At 39.3% G+C, this 15350-nt stretch overlaps 1 protein-coding gene across 1 annotated transcript in view; it reads left to right on the top strand.

Moving 5' to 3' along the window:
• Positions 1–12411, top strand: part of BABAM2 (BRISC and BRCA1 A complex member 2) — a 155034-nt gene extending 142623 nt beyond the window's left edge. Inside the window, exon 11 of the mRNA XM_034060923.1 lies at positions 9327–12411. Within this exon, the coding sequence (XP_033916814.1) occupies positions 9327–9390 (64 nt within the window). The 3' untranslated portion in view covers positions 9391–12411. The remainder of the gene's footprint in view (positions 1–9326) is intronic.
• The last annotated feature ends 2939 nt before the right edge of the window (positions 12412–15350 follow it).

Here is a 15350-nt window from a genome sequence, read left to right as displayed (position 1 = left end):
GATTGCCAGATGATTCAGAAAGGTTGCTTTCATAATTACTGGCCTTGGTCTATATGCACTGGTTATGTCCAGTGGCTGTAATTTTGCCTGTAATGTAATGTAAAGTCTATGCACTTGGGAGCACTTATATTCTTGGAATCAAAGTTGATCCTACTTCTGCTGCTACTTTAAAATAAGCATTAATTGCCAGCCTACATAATGATCTATAGTCCTGGCTCCACAGCAGTTCCCTAAGAACTCCCTTCCTTTACATTTTGCCTCTAGTCAGGTTGTTATATTTATGGTGTTCCATGATTTGAACAGATTGTTAAGATTCATTTTGCTTTATGGTTAGTTGGGCAGCAAAATCATCTTAATTTTTACAGCAGAGCTGTGTTGGCTTCTTGACTTCATTTATAAAATCAATTGATACCACATTTTATTGGAACAGACACACAAATGTATAACCAAATGAGAATTTAATTTTTATGTCTGTTTGCTTCATTTGAGTAAAGCCACCTGTTACTTCAGCAAACCGATGAAAAACAGGTCTAAATATAACCATGTCTTGTACCTTTTTGTGTGACGTGTATCAGAAATGGTAATAAATCCAACAGCTTCTGGAGGAAAGAGGTATTGTTAGTAAAACACAGAAAACAGCCTTTGGACATGAGTGAATTTTAATGTTTTAACTTCAGATGTGTGCTCAGTTTCAGTAGTTCTACCGCTGTTTCCTGTTATGGTTTTGGTAGCACATTTTGTTTTGCTTGTACCACTGGAGACAATTTTCTGTCATGTAATACAATGAACTGAGCTGAAGGCAATAGTATTTCTCACAGACTTGCAATTTAATGGCTGCCCACTGCAGTCCTCCAGCTCACTTGATGCTTGATTACTGTCCTGTCCATCAGCCTGGCTGCACAGTTAGTGCCTTGTGTAGACTGGCAGGTAGAAGTGAGCATAGGAAGCTTACTAATCTCCTTGTAGGTAAATCACAGCAAAAGGAATTAGAGAGAGAGAAATATTAGAAGAGGAAGAAAGATTGTGATGAATTTGTTTGGTGCCTGGCATAAAAAATTGCTAGCAGCATAATGGCATCAGGCACTGCTTTGTACAGTTGTGTGTTTAGCCAGTTACAGTAGCAGTGATTTAAGAACTATTGTCTTGCTGTTGTATAAACACTTCAGATGTTTGCTTGGCATCGCCAGTTTTGGAGATGTATAAAATGAAGAACTGTATAGACATTGTGTTTCACATAAAAGCAAAATATTTGCTATAGATAAAGCTGCCTAGTAAGGAAATTATAAACCACATCCCAGAGAGCATACCATCAAGAAGCTTAGTTTAGAAACATGAGTACGTGCCAAGTATCATTATGTATATTTGAAGTGATAAAGAAATCCTGGAAAGTACCTTTATCATTCTGCTGCTGTGCTTGGATAAGTTTTAGTGATGTTTGGATTCAGACGGTGGTTTAGAAGTGCTGCTGCCTCCCAGATGCCTAGCGCATGCCATAATAGTTCTGATCTTCATTCACTCTCCTGAGCCTTTGCTACTTGGCACCCAGTCATGTTGTGGGCCTGCCTGATTCCAGCTATGCAACCAAAAGTTAGAGTGCTGAGAACTATTTGTCACTTCAGTCATTGTAATACCTTAGATCTGGAGAGAATTAGAATTTGGTTTAACAGTCATTTTCTCCTAATAGAGGTGTCGTAAAATAACTAGTGTTGAATTAATCTCCTGTTACCCTGTATTTATTCCAAAGCAGGAGACTGAGTTATTCTGCTCTGCCCTGAGTGCTCATGTATCTTTAGCCTGGTGAGGAATGTTGTAGAAGTGCCTGCGGATAAATAGACAACATAGTTTGCCCAGTGGAAATATGTTTTTAATGTGTTATATCTTGTAAAAATAGCAGAGAGGTTTAAATGTCTTGCATCTGAATTTACAAGGAAAAAACTATGCCTTGGACATTGGACTGAGGCCCATCAAAAGAATGGACTTCCAGTAGATTTCCACGCTTTTGTATTTAGCCCTTGTTAAATGCAAGGCGTGGAGATGCAGGAGGAGCGTATAACCACCTGTTATGGACTTAATGAGCACTCATAGGGAATATGACCTAAATACATACCTGCTATTGGAATTAATGTAACAATTTTTTAATTTAAGATCCTTTGGTTAATTAGTACTAATCATGTTGAATTAAATAGCTCCTAACAAATGGAATTTAGAAGGAAAACAATTACATAAAGAAAGGTTGGTATCTTTGATTTTGTTCTGTTATAATCAGCAAATCCTAGACTTTGGAGAGACGCTAAAGATCTTCTACACAGGAGATGAATTATTAGGGGTTCCATGAAGCAAACTCTTCCATGAAGCTGGCTCTGCCTCTGTAGTCACGGGAGGACAAATTCTCTTGTCTGGCACCCAAAAAGGATTGCTGTAGGTGTACAGTATTTTCAAAACAGGTTTTCATTGGGTCAAAACAAGTTGCAACAGGAGCATAGAGATACAAAGGCACGGTAGGTACGTGTATGTATGCTCCATGCAGAGAAGCTTTGTGCTTCAAAAAGTGATTAATTGGGTGGCGTTGATAAAGCTCTTTTATAATTCTGTTATAGCTGTGCTGTTGAAATAATTTATATAACAAGATTTTATTGCACAATGTCAGCATAATACTACTAGTCTGGGAGGAATAGGTCAAAGACCTCAGGAAGCCTCAGGCTGTCCTTTACTCTGACCTACGCCCTTCTTAGTTCATGTTTTCACCTAATTTAATTGGAAGAGGGGAGAACGTTGCTATTTAGCCGATTTATTAAGATCAGTCACCTCGGAATGGATTTTTTTCTGTCAGGATTCTGTGGATTGAAGAAACATAAAGATACGTTGCAGCAGTTCATTTAGGGTGCAAAAGGAAAGACATATGGGATACAAATGATGAAGTCATAGAATGCTTTGTGTTCATCTAGTTCCAATCCCCTGCCATGGGCAGGGATGCCTTCCATTAGCCCACATTGCTCAAAGCCCTGTCCAGCCTGACCTTAAACACTACCAGGGATGGGGCAGTCAGTCACAGTTTCTCTGGACAATCTGATCCAATGGCTCGCCGTTCTCATAGTGAAATCCTAGAGCTGCAACTCCTCTAAAGGAAATGGACAGGAGTTGGGGTAAATGTCCCAATAATGATTCTCAGCTGCACCTAATACAGCTGAAAAGGACGCAATTCAGTTCTCACCTCAGTCCTGGTAAATAATAGCATTTGCAGAATAGTCAAACTCACTGTTAATCTGGTGGACAATTCAAATAGAGGACTGCAGAGGAGGAGGGTGTCCTAGCTATAGACCATGCTCCAGAAGACTTGGGAAGGTTATGTAGAACTATTCAGAGATCCTGGCAACTACAGGAGTGCTTGTCCAAGTCACATCTATTAGCTTGAAAAGGCTGAGGAAAAGAACACCATGTTTTCCTGCATGCCTTGCCTACAGTAGGAGAAAAGGGATGTATTTATCAAATATACTAGCTACAATGATTTTGAATACAATAAGGTTCTATAATTAGAGCCTAGTATTCTCAGTATTAAACCATACTCATGGTAGCTACTAAAATATTTTCCAAGAATGAATTAGAATATTGAAATAAGGGGTAGTATTTAAGAATAATGTTTGCTCTCAAAGCCAACAGTAGGAAAAAATCCAAGTAAAATAACCTGAGTCTGCCTTCTGATGAGAAGGAACACAATATATGCACCTGATACGGTGAGAGAAAGTAATGACTGCCCTTGCCTCTTTATGAAAAGACAAAGATTTTGGATCAAGGGCTTTCATTTGCCAGTAAGGAATATGCAGGGGCAGAATACACTGTGCTGATAGTAGACATGTTGCTATACAGCTAAGTCTGTACTTGATGTGGACCATCAGGATTACTTCATCCCCTTCCTTAAATCATCTTGTGATGGAAAAGGCACTTGAAACTCCCACATCTTGAGTTGAAACACATAAAACATGAGTGCAAATAAGGCTAGCATGGATGAATTTGAGAGCAGCCTGCTGAAAATCTCGGCGCTATTGAACCAAGGATTTTAAGGGGAATCTATTTTGTGAATGACTTAGGAAGATGATTCATCACCCCTTGATGAATGTCCTTGTCCCAGACAGAAAAAGCAGAAATCTCACTGGTATGGCATTTTGCGTGCTTTTCTCCTTGCGGAGTTTGAATGTTCTGCTCTGAGTTTCCAATATGACAATTTTAAGAGAAATAGGAACACCTAGATGACCCTTTTAACTTTATGACACAATGAGCAGTAACTAGAAACCCACAGTCTACTTGGTTATAGCACCAGTCAAGCAAAAACAGTAGCAGAAAGCTGTTCACCACAAATAGGTGTGAAGTGGTGTTGGATGGGAGATCACAGCTTTGCAGATTTCAGCGTAGGAATCTGAAGGCAGAAGTTATTCTCAAATGGTCAATGCAGATTCTCTACCAAAAACCCAGCACTGATTTACACTGGGAAAAAACAAAACAAACCCAAACAATTAGAATGAAATTTCACAAAAGCGTGTGGATTCTGAGTCAAGTATGTTTTAAGCACTGCAAACCTACACCCTAGGGTTTAAACATGTATGGGCTTCTGGAGACCTTGGACCACAGTGTTTTATATCACTAGAAAACGTGTAAACAATGAGTAATTTACTTCTACCTTCTTTTAGATATTTACCATTTGCAATAGCAAGATGTTCTTTCCACTGGATAATAAGATGAAGGAGAGATAAGTGCTTTACTCTCAGCAGATGTCCTTGAGTGAAGCACCTGAAATTCAGTGTACGATATCAAGTATATCTAGTAGTTAACTACAGCAAAATGTGTTGTTTTCTGGAGTGCAAGTTAAGATTTCCCTTAACTTGCTACCTTGAACTTGGAAAATGACCATTTGAGGGAACAAACAAATAGGCAAAAAACAGTAGATTCTTATAGTAAGGCACTCAAGGAAGAGTTTAGGTGTGTGTCTGTATGAGTATGAAGATTGGCACCCACTCTAAGCTGAAAAGAAAGCAACTCTTTAAACACTATTTAAGATCTGAACCATTGCAAGAGGGGTGCAGAGCCATTGTACTCAACACTCATATAAAGGATATCTGTGGACTTTGTACAAACCAGTTTTTCTGTATTTGAAGGAGCATTTTACGCTGCTCTTCTGAGCTTGGTGTAAGGTCAGTGTGGCACAGATCCACCATGAACCTGGTAGAGTAAAGCAGGAGAAAGAAGGAACTCAGTGTTTCCCAGAAAGGAAAAAAAGCATTGATTGAAACCTGATTTGTGCTGTATGACACAGGCTAGAGAAACCATAGGTCAGGTTAGCTTTCTGCATCTTCAGTGTAATCCAACAGGTACCCAAATTACTGAGTTTTTCAGTAACAGTTCTCTAGAGCTGAGAAGTGTATCTAGTGGATGTAACAATAATAATTCCAAAGCATCTCAGAGATACTTGAAAGGCTCATGTGGCAACGTGCCTGAAAAAAAATAGGGGTTTGTGTGAATTCTCGTGGTGTAGCACAAATGAAAGTTACCGAGGGTGCGTAAATCTGTGTGAGTAGGTTTATGTGATAGGGTATGAGAAATTAATCTTTTTCCTAAGTCCGTGTTTACAGTTGCTTTTTCTCCATGCCTCTATGTGCAGGATGCTGAAGTATGAAGTACTCTTAATTTGAAATCTTTCTAAAAGGGATAGTACTCCATGTGAAAAAGGTCCTTGCCATCCGTTCTGTAGCAGAGTACCATATTTTGAACAAGTTGGTGTTTCTCTTGTGTCATTTGTTGTGACATAACATACCTGTGTCGTGGTCCTGTCTGTGTGGAAATGTGTCACTTTGACCTCAGTTCCAGTTGTTTGATGGGTGAAACTTACTCAACCAGTAACTGGTGCTTGTTCTTTTCCTCTTTACTGGTAATCTCTGCAGAGGAAAAAAAAGGTGTCAGAATTTCCATTCACAGGAAATCTGAATATTTTAACATATGGTTTTGTCCCAAATTTCAGATGAAAAGTTCTGAAAGAAATTTTGCTTGGAACACATGGAAAAATAAATGCTATTAATGTGACACTGTAATGCATCCGCTAGCAGTAGCACAAGTAATTCTAGTGATTTATACCATCGTTCTTTCTTCATGGACTATGTCCTTTGAAGAGACTACATTACCTATTATGTTTATACTTATATTTAAGTCTCTTGTGATGCACCAGGGACTTTTTGTGTGTGACTAGATACATTATCTCTGAATTGCTGGACCAGACATGAGGAGGTTAATATCAAACTGTTTAGGCTTAGTTCTACAAACCAGGACATCTCAGATGAAGCCAAACTGAAGTAGCTCATTCTCCTCTTTCTTTTCCTTAAGAAAGTTCAGTAGTGGTTCCACAGAAATGCACACAAATGGGTAAAAATGTGATTTTCCTTTGGATTTCATGTGATTTTAATAAACTAATAATTCCAGCAAGTTCTAATAGTGAATAATGTCTTTGCTGCCTGTTCTACTCTTTAATATGTACTCCAAAAAGTCTTGTTACTTTTCTCCACTAATACTTACCATTCCCTCCCTGTCTGCAATGTCCACTAATATTGAAGCAGTTTAGCCTCCCTTCTCTTACTTCCCCATCTTTCCTCTTCGGTCTGTTAAATGTGCTGTAGCTGATACAGTCCTATCAAGTGCATTGTGCTTTTGGATCTTTTGGCAGGTTCCTTTTTGGATTGGGGTGTGGGGAGTTAATTTATTTCTTGTGTGAGTGTGTGTGTGATGAACCATGATTACCCAAATGTGTTTTCCAGAATGTCTTCAATCTCAGATACCTCGGGTGTGTGGGAGAGGGGCAGAAATGGAGTTATATATCCTTAGTAAACATGTGGTATTACATCTGCTTCAGTCTGGACAAGACCACAAATGATAAGGGTGAACTTAAGCCTGTACTTTAAAGTAGGAAAGAAAAAAGTAGGCATTTATAAAGTCCTAATGGAATTTTGTAGTGCATGGAGCATGGCCAAGGGGTTCATCTGAACTACCGGGGAAATAACGTCCTCTTCAAAATAGTACATCTGATAGAACATAGGGAGGTGTTGGATTTAGTTTTGCAGCAAAGGATACAAGCTCTACTGTAGGAATCAGTGAAAAGAAAGGATGCAAATGTAGATAAAGATAGTGTGGGAGGGTGTATGTGGTATCAGAAGCATTCATTCTGGAATTTGCCTAAGTCAATGCAATATAATTCAGTAAGTCTGGTTTTAATACAAAGCACAGAAATGCTGCAAAGGAGGTGTTTCAGAAAAGAAATGTAGAAAAATACTTCTGCTTACATCCCATTTAATGATCTTTACAGTTTAGGAAGGGGGAAGTCTTAAGTAACATTTATCAAGTCAGTAGAAGAGCATGTGCATGGAAGAGTCTGCAGAGACACTATCAAAGGGGGAAGGAAGAAGCTACTTAAAATAAGCAAGCAGAGGAAATGTAGTTAAATGTTAAGACAGATAATGCAAGTAGAAATAAAAGGGTGATAGATCTTGGCATTGACAGTGTGCAAGTGACATTCCTTGAGCTAGCAAAATGACATAGGGCTGACCAGGACATAGAGCGGCTGCAGTTCCAAGGGTGTGCTCTAAAAACACCAATACAGAAACATTGTTCAAGTGTGAAGACTGGATGACAGGCATGGCATACCTTCTTAGCTGGTTTATGCATGCATATGTGCCAGGATGAACAGTCACTTTTGTGGGCATGATTATGAGGGCTGCTTTCTGAACTTTGGTTCAATAAATCAAAATGTAATCTGTAAACACAGCACAAATCTGTATATGCTATAAAATGCATTTGCTGGTTGCCCTTTTCCTTTTCTGCACTCAGCTCCTCAGTGCAGAAATGCTTTTACTTTCCATTGCTCTTTTAACCTCTGGATGGCATCTTATATGTGTTTACAGCTTCTGTACAAAAGCTGACTGCAGCTCTCTGTTAATCAGCTTGCCAGGCACAACTTCACAAAGAGAGGAGAGCATTCTCTTTTGTGATCTTACAGCGTTTTTAGTTGTGAGGTATGGTTGGTGTTCAGTGATTGCCAAGCTTATACCCAGATTATGAAACATGTATCATGGTTGCAAAGATGAGCAGCCTGTGTTTGCTTCAGGAGGTATACCAGCAGAGAGATCAGGAACATAATGGACATAATAGCAGCTATTCTAGCTCTAGATTGTTGGGTTTGGTGGGGGAAGAGGTTCTTTTGTTAGGGAGGACAGGAGGCAGTTCTCCTTAGGTATAAGTTTATTAAGGCCAGTAATGTGAATGCAAAACAAAATGTTGGGCTGTTTTTAAGGAGAAGAGAAAGTGCAAATTTGGTGCAGAAAGTAGTAGGCAGAGACCAAAGGCAGAATGATGAAGCAGCTTTTAATATAACTTGCAAATAAAGAGTATCAGTGGGACACATAAAATATGTTTAGTACATGGTGGAGTATTTCAGAGCAATAAACTCGAAGGTACAGTTCACACTCTATTTTGGATACTTAGGATCAGCTCATTTTACAGATTTATGAGTCATTTGATTCTTAGTAAAGAAGATAGATTAAGATACAAAATATACAAAGCACATCCTAATTTAGAGAATAATGTTCTAACTTTCAGTCTAAGAAAAGGAATTACAGTTCACCCATAGTGTTAGTATTTATTCACTAAGTCTTATGTAAACTACTGCCATTGACAGTGACTCTGCATTGCGTCAAGGTTTCTGTAAGGAGATAAACAGCTTATCTCCTGCATATGTTCTGACTTCACAACTTTCCTGCTCCCTTGACTTGTCTGTCTTTGGGCCTTTGGTATCCTATGTGAAGCTTTCCTCAACATGGAAGGGGAAATAAAACCTCAACTTTTTGTCCCAGAACACCAATTGCATTAGGAAGTCCCAGTTATAAAATGTTGCAGACAGTGGCATAGCCACACTTGTGTTTCTCATTTTTACAGCCATTCAGAGGTTTATTTTCCAGTGCATAATACAGTTTATCTCTGGAGCTTTGCATTGGGTAGAATATGGGCAGTCCATCAGGTTGTTCTGACAATGTCAAGTTGCTAATGTTGACCCTTTGGTTAGTGGGGAGGACACTGAAGAAAGGAGTACTGCTGGGTCTAGAAAGCTGAAGTGTACGGATGTACTGCGTAGTAAACACTTGTAGGAGAAACACAACTCATTTATGAGATCTAATACTGGATTGAGCATGGTCACATTATGCTTCTCTGTTAAAACCCTATCTACATACACACCTACATTAAATTCTAAGTTTACCCTTTCCTAACCATGCATTTTCTTTTCTTCTTTCTTTTACTAGGGCATATTTCAAGACGTTTGTCCCTCAGTTCCAGGAGGCAGCATTTGCTAATGGGAAGCTTTAGGCAGCCTTGGGCACAGAGATGATACTGGAGAGATCCTTCAATCTGCGTGCACAGCCCACAAGAAGAGCGCCTGGCAACGGGTTGGACTGTCTTGATGGGTGCTTTCTTGCCTCTGAAATCGTTTTGGTAGCTTCAGGTTTTGTCAGGTTTCTGAAACAAAAGACCTCACTAACATGCTTAAAACTGCATATTTGATATTTGGCCTGGCCCTTTGCCTTTGACACCACCATTCCTTTATATATCTACTGGATTAAATTGAAAAGGGTGTGTTTTGATGTGATAACATATTCTTGTGCCAACAATGTCCTATATGTTATGCCTTGTTTCTTTGTCTTCAGGTGGTGTAAATTGGATGTTTCCCCCCCCCCCCCATGGAAATACAGTGTAGTTTGTATATTTAGTTGCCATATCCAGTTTACCCTAAGCAAATACAAAACTGCCGTACGTACCAGGAATGCCTAATGGACTGTACAGTGCCATGTTCTGCCTGGGAGGTTTGTGTCTCGCTGTGGTTGTTACTCTCACAGGTATGGATATGAGTTGCACACTTCGATTCTCAGTGCCTTTCAAGTTGGTCTGCTATTAATATGGCAAGGTATTGGAGGGGTTTGGTTGTTTTGAATACTTCAGTTGAAAGCTCATATGAAATGTTGTGCTTTTATGCTTTGTTTTTGTTTCCAGTTGTACAATTTCAGTGGTTTGTTGTTTTTTTATGAACTCCCCTTGCCATTATGAAAAAGTTCTACTTCTTTAGTACCAGTGTGTGAGGAACTAGTTATATAAATCACAGTAACAAAATAAGCTCTCTCATAGACCTGTAATTTTTCCGAATAAGATAAATACTGCTGAGAAGCAAACTTTCAACAAAGGAATGAATGATGTCTTGGAAAATAACAGATGAAATACTGTAGAGCTGCAGGTATTTAGCTTAATGCTTAAGTTCAACATGTCTTCTCAGAAATAATTTTAAGTGAATATAACTGGAAACATTACCTCTCCTAGTTGTGAAGTGCAAAATCCCACCTATTCATCCTTTCTTTCATGCTTGTGTCAGGCGCACTGGTTGGGGCTAAAATTGTCACGATGTCACTTCCCAAATTAATTGGTAAAGAGACCAGGGTACTTTCCAGTAAGGAATAAAATTAACAGTGCATGGAAAATACACTGTTACTTCTGCTAAAATATAAGGAACTAAATGAATAGTATGCAGATGATACAGTGGCGCTGGAAAACATTTAATTTGGAATTATCCACTATAGCACTACTATCTGCTTATGTGATGAAATCTCATCAAATTACTTGATTGGCAGTATTCTCCTACCCTTTCTCAAACTTATTATTTTCCATTAAAATTAGTGCTTTCCAGGCTAACATCCACCTAGGAAATGCAGATGGGGTTTGAGCAGCAAAGCTTAATAATTAAGAATTATGCAAATAATTTGCCTCTAGAAACTACAGGTATTTTTAGCTAGTTTATAGGCAAAAGTTTAGTTTCTGTTTAATACTGAATGTCTTGGCTGGAAATCAAGCTGCAAACAAAATCAGAAGCCTTATTGCAAGAGGAGGAGGCAGGTTCTGTCCTGAGGGTTGTGAACAGCTCCAAAGGTCTAAGCCTGAATTCCCTCTATCGGAGGCATTGCATTAGGCTTTTGCATGCAAACCAAGACTTAGAATCATAGTATCATAGAATAGTTAGGGTTGGAAAGGACCTTAAGATCATCCAGTTCCAACCCCCTGCCATGGGCAGGGACACCTCACACTAAATCATGGCACCCAAAGCTCTGTCCAACCTGGCCTGGAACACCATCAGGGATGGAGCATTCACAACTTCCCTGGGCAACCCATTCCAGCGCCTCACCAAACTTAAAGCAGACGTGGAGGGTTATGGTTTTATGTGAATAGCAACACCATAAGTGCACAACCTTACATGACTGAAGACACATTTTGTTCCGTATACCAGGATGATCCCACTTCTGCATTTCTTCAGGTAAAAGTCAAAGCCACACACATATTCAAGAATAAGCTAACTCTTGTGAACAGGGTGGGAGAAGGAGGATGGCTAATGTAAAACATTTGTTTTCATAGTGTTCAAAACCTGATAGAAACCATCTCTAGCCATCTTCAAGAGATTAAAAACAAGCCTTCAAGTTGCATCTGTAGATTCGTGGAATTGTGTTTTATATCCTCATGTTTCGTTCAATGTTGTAGTGGTTGCTCCATGAACAGTGTTCTTCAATGTTCTAACGTGATTCAAAGACTAGCAAATGTTATTAATGACAAAGTATTTCAAAGAAGAGGTCCTCTCTTCACAGTTACTATGAGTTGTCAACCAAAAATCCATCCTTCACCTTAGTCCTAGTACATTTGGACAAAAGACTGCATTACTGTTAAAGGACTAAGAGTTTTAGAAGCCATGGAAGAAATACTTGGACAATATAAAATGCCTAAACCAGCAGTTCCTTGTGTTGAATTCAGTAGTTTCACCAACTTTTCATTGATATATATGGAAAGGAACCAATGGTTTCAGTCTAAATTTTTCATCATGTTGCAACAGGTAGTACTTGGGGGGGAGGGTAGAAATGGAACTGTTTGTGTTTAAGATGTGTAAAATGAAGTCTTCAAGCTTATCAATTTTTAGATTAGCAGATATTGTGCTTACACTCAATGAACATTTCTTTATTTCAAAGCCACCATACACTCTGACCTGCAAAGTATTTTATGGAGCTCTTCCTGATGGCTCTCAGAAGAATGTAGGGGTGTTAGCACTACAAATGGGGCTGGAAGGAAGGGCATAGAAATGAGAGAAATCATCTCTCTGGAAGGAGGAATACCATATAAATGTTACATTGGAAAAGAGAGTTAGTTTAATTTCATATCAAATCAAGCATTTGTTGAAGGCATTTAAATTATCCACAAAAGTTCTAATTTAATAAATTTGAGTTATTTCTATTATATCCTTTTCTATGATATCCATTGCAGCTGCTTTAATGGCAATGAGGCTTTCAGCACTTTTTTTTCCTGTTATGTATGTAATTGAAAGGAGCAGTCAGACCTAGGCTTGTTTCCTCAGGTTTTAAGAACCACAAAATATAAGAGAAAAATAGCAATGTTACAAACATTAAAAAGCCAAAATTCTGCTGTGTCATCATTTTGATTGAAAGAATGTAGTCTCTAGTTTCTAAGCCCCTTTAATGCATCATTGCCAAAGGTCCTTTACACTGCAAACTTAGTCACACCTTTATTCATCTTCATACTTAATCCACTGTGCTAGGAGTAATACCAAATCTTTAGGATTCAAAGTTAAACTTTTTTGAACTTGCTGGAAAGACTGGTCAAACAGCTGGAAGAATAAATAAAAGTTAACTATATCATATGTAGTTTGGCTTTCATTCATCTTCCTGTGTGCTGGTCATTGCTTTGTTGCTTAGTGTGTTTCATTTGCTGAATCAGCAGTGGGTTTGGTATTGTCATTGAGCATCCTGCCATTCATATGTAGAGTAGGCTTGAGTCAGTTTATAAGGAGAAATCATTGCTAGAATTAGCACAGATCTCCTACGCATTGCTAGACCCTCACTAGGCATGTTTCTCTGTGTGCTTCCTTACTCTTATTCTGTCTGGCGCTTGTGGCAACAAGCATCTTTAGTGATTCAGTCAGGAGACAAGATTTAGCAATAGTACCCTCATTCTTACTTCAGGTGGGTTTACACAGAGACTTGTTACATCTGAAAGAGGGGAATAAATCTGAATAGTCTCTGCTGAGTAGTGCTTCCTAATACAAGTCAGGGCATTTAGAAGAGGTCAAAACCCTGTTTAATAAGTAGTGAGTAGGGATTGCTGCTCAAGCATCCTTCTATGGTGGTACCCATAACAACCAGAGAATCAGCAGGCAGTAGAAACCCCTAGCAGTACATGAGGGTCACCCCTGCAGGTCTAAATCCATTTCTAATACCATGCCTACACAGCAGCAATACATGGAGATGAAGGAGTGAGTCCTCTGTCAGTGGAGAAGGGGAGTTTCTCACCTTTCCAGCTTTGTGAGAAAGGTGTGCTGCAGGGACACAGCTTCTGACCATGACTGCTAATTACAGGGTGCTGTCTCTGCCCTGTGAATCAAATGAAGTCTGTGACCAAACTGACAGCCAGTGAACACTCTTCCCTTAAATTACTTATGTCTCTGTAATTGATGTATTGTAACGCTCATTAAACCTAAAGGTTACGCTTACTTCTTAAATGTTACTGAAAATCCCTTAAGTCATCTCCTTTTCTGTGTTTATTTTCAGGTGTCTGTAATGTACTAGGACAATTTTGTTTCATCCTTACTGCTATTTTTAGCAAGTTTGAGGTTTATGTTTTAACAAGGGAACAAGGTGTGTGCCAGCATCTTATGGGCCTACATTAAATATAGAATTCTTTGCTGCAAAAATAATCAGTAGAAACTGGTTTTATTTATTAAGCCAAATATTGTGATGTCCATAACAGAATAATTAGGAGGAAAGACTCTGTTGTTACCCAGAAGAGAGAGGATAATCATTCTGATAGAACTGGTACTGTTTTTACACCGGATTTCATTTCATGTGCTTCTAGGCATCAGCAGGGAAAGTGTATTCTGCTTTTCTGAAGGAAAGCTGCACCTGAATAAGCTATTGATCAGGCTATATCTTTTCCTGTTTGTACTTTAAAAAACAATAGGGTTTGTCACTATAGGCAAAGCCAGTAAAAGGCTTAACAATGGCATGTGCATCATTCACCCCCTGTCACGTTACAGGGGTTTTTCATATCTTGATTTCCTGATTTCTGAGGATTCAGAGAATAATTTCAAACTTTGTGCTGGAAGAAGGTTAAAATACACAAATATCAGAAGCGTGCAAATAATTTTAGCTCATATGAAATAAAAGAGTAGCAGTTTAAATATTATCCTGCAGGAGCTCAAGGGTTCTGCCATATGTTTCTAAGCACGTCGCTTGAAAAGCCACGGCATGGAGGTGATTTTAGTGCTGCTTTTCCTATTCTCTTCCCTGTCTTAAATGTAAAAGCTGAGTTCATGGTTCCAAGGCACTGCACAAACACCATTTTGTTAAAATGCTAGTTACCAAGCAAAAAGGCAGGGGGGGAACTGGGATCGGCTGCTGAAAATAGGTCTTAAATCATCAAGAAATCAACAAAGGAAGCAAGGTTTGGCGGCTGCCCTGCCACTTGCTGAGTCTACAATATGGGCCTTCAAACATGTCCCCAGCATAAATTAGAAGAAAATACAGGAGGTTTTTCTTGCCGTGCTAAAGAATAAACACAGTTTTAAACCACAGGAAGTAAAGCAAGCGTTTAATTGCAGGCATGAAAAGCAAAGTACACGCTACGAGTTTAACATTATTTGTGCCTACAGCTCCCTGCATTTCTCCTGTCACCAGAGAGGGTGAAGAATTAATGCCTCGTGCTGCAGCTGCCCGTGGTGAAAATTGATCCTTGGGGTGCTCCGTGTTTTCATCAAACTCTTACTTAAACCCTAATGAAGCTTTTTCTGTCCCTGGGGATGGCAACATGGTACCAGGGGAAAGCGAATCTTATGCTATCAGGGGGTTCTGTTCTATTGCTGCTCCATTTCAAGCCCTTGATTTGGGTGGGGTGAGCACTTTGTAAGCCATCAAGCCTGCCAGCAAACAGGGTACATTTTATTTCCTTGCTGTTTATTTGAAATGGTTCAAGCTGATTATAATGGGACATCATGTTTCCTTTATTCTGTGTGCCATTCAGCCAAAGTTTGTTTGCTTGTTTAAAAACCAGAGCCATCAAGGTTATTTGTGTCTTTCGATGGGGCTGTGGCACAGCTCAACTTGGAGCCCTGCGTTTCTTCTGTGAATTGCATGGTCAGCAGCAGCCCAAGCATCATGCACCCCTCCCAGCAAACCTCACTTCGACTCAGCCTGACAGGGTGACAACCAGGAGTGACAAAACCCGACCTTTTG

This window comes from Melopsittacus undulatus, chromosome 3 (assembly GCF_012275295.1).
Source record: "Melopsittacus undulatus isolate bMelUnd1 chromosome 3, bMelUnd1.mat.Z, whole genome shotgun sequence".
Classification (NCBI taxonomy): domain Eukaryota; kingdom Metazoa; phylum Chordata; class Aves; order Psittaciformes; family Psittaculidae; genus Melopsittacus; species Melopsittacus undulatus.
Note: the sequence above shows the minus strand (reverse complement) of the source record. Positions and strands in the feature narration are given on the sequence as shown.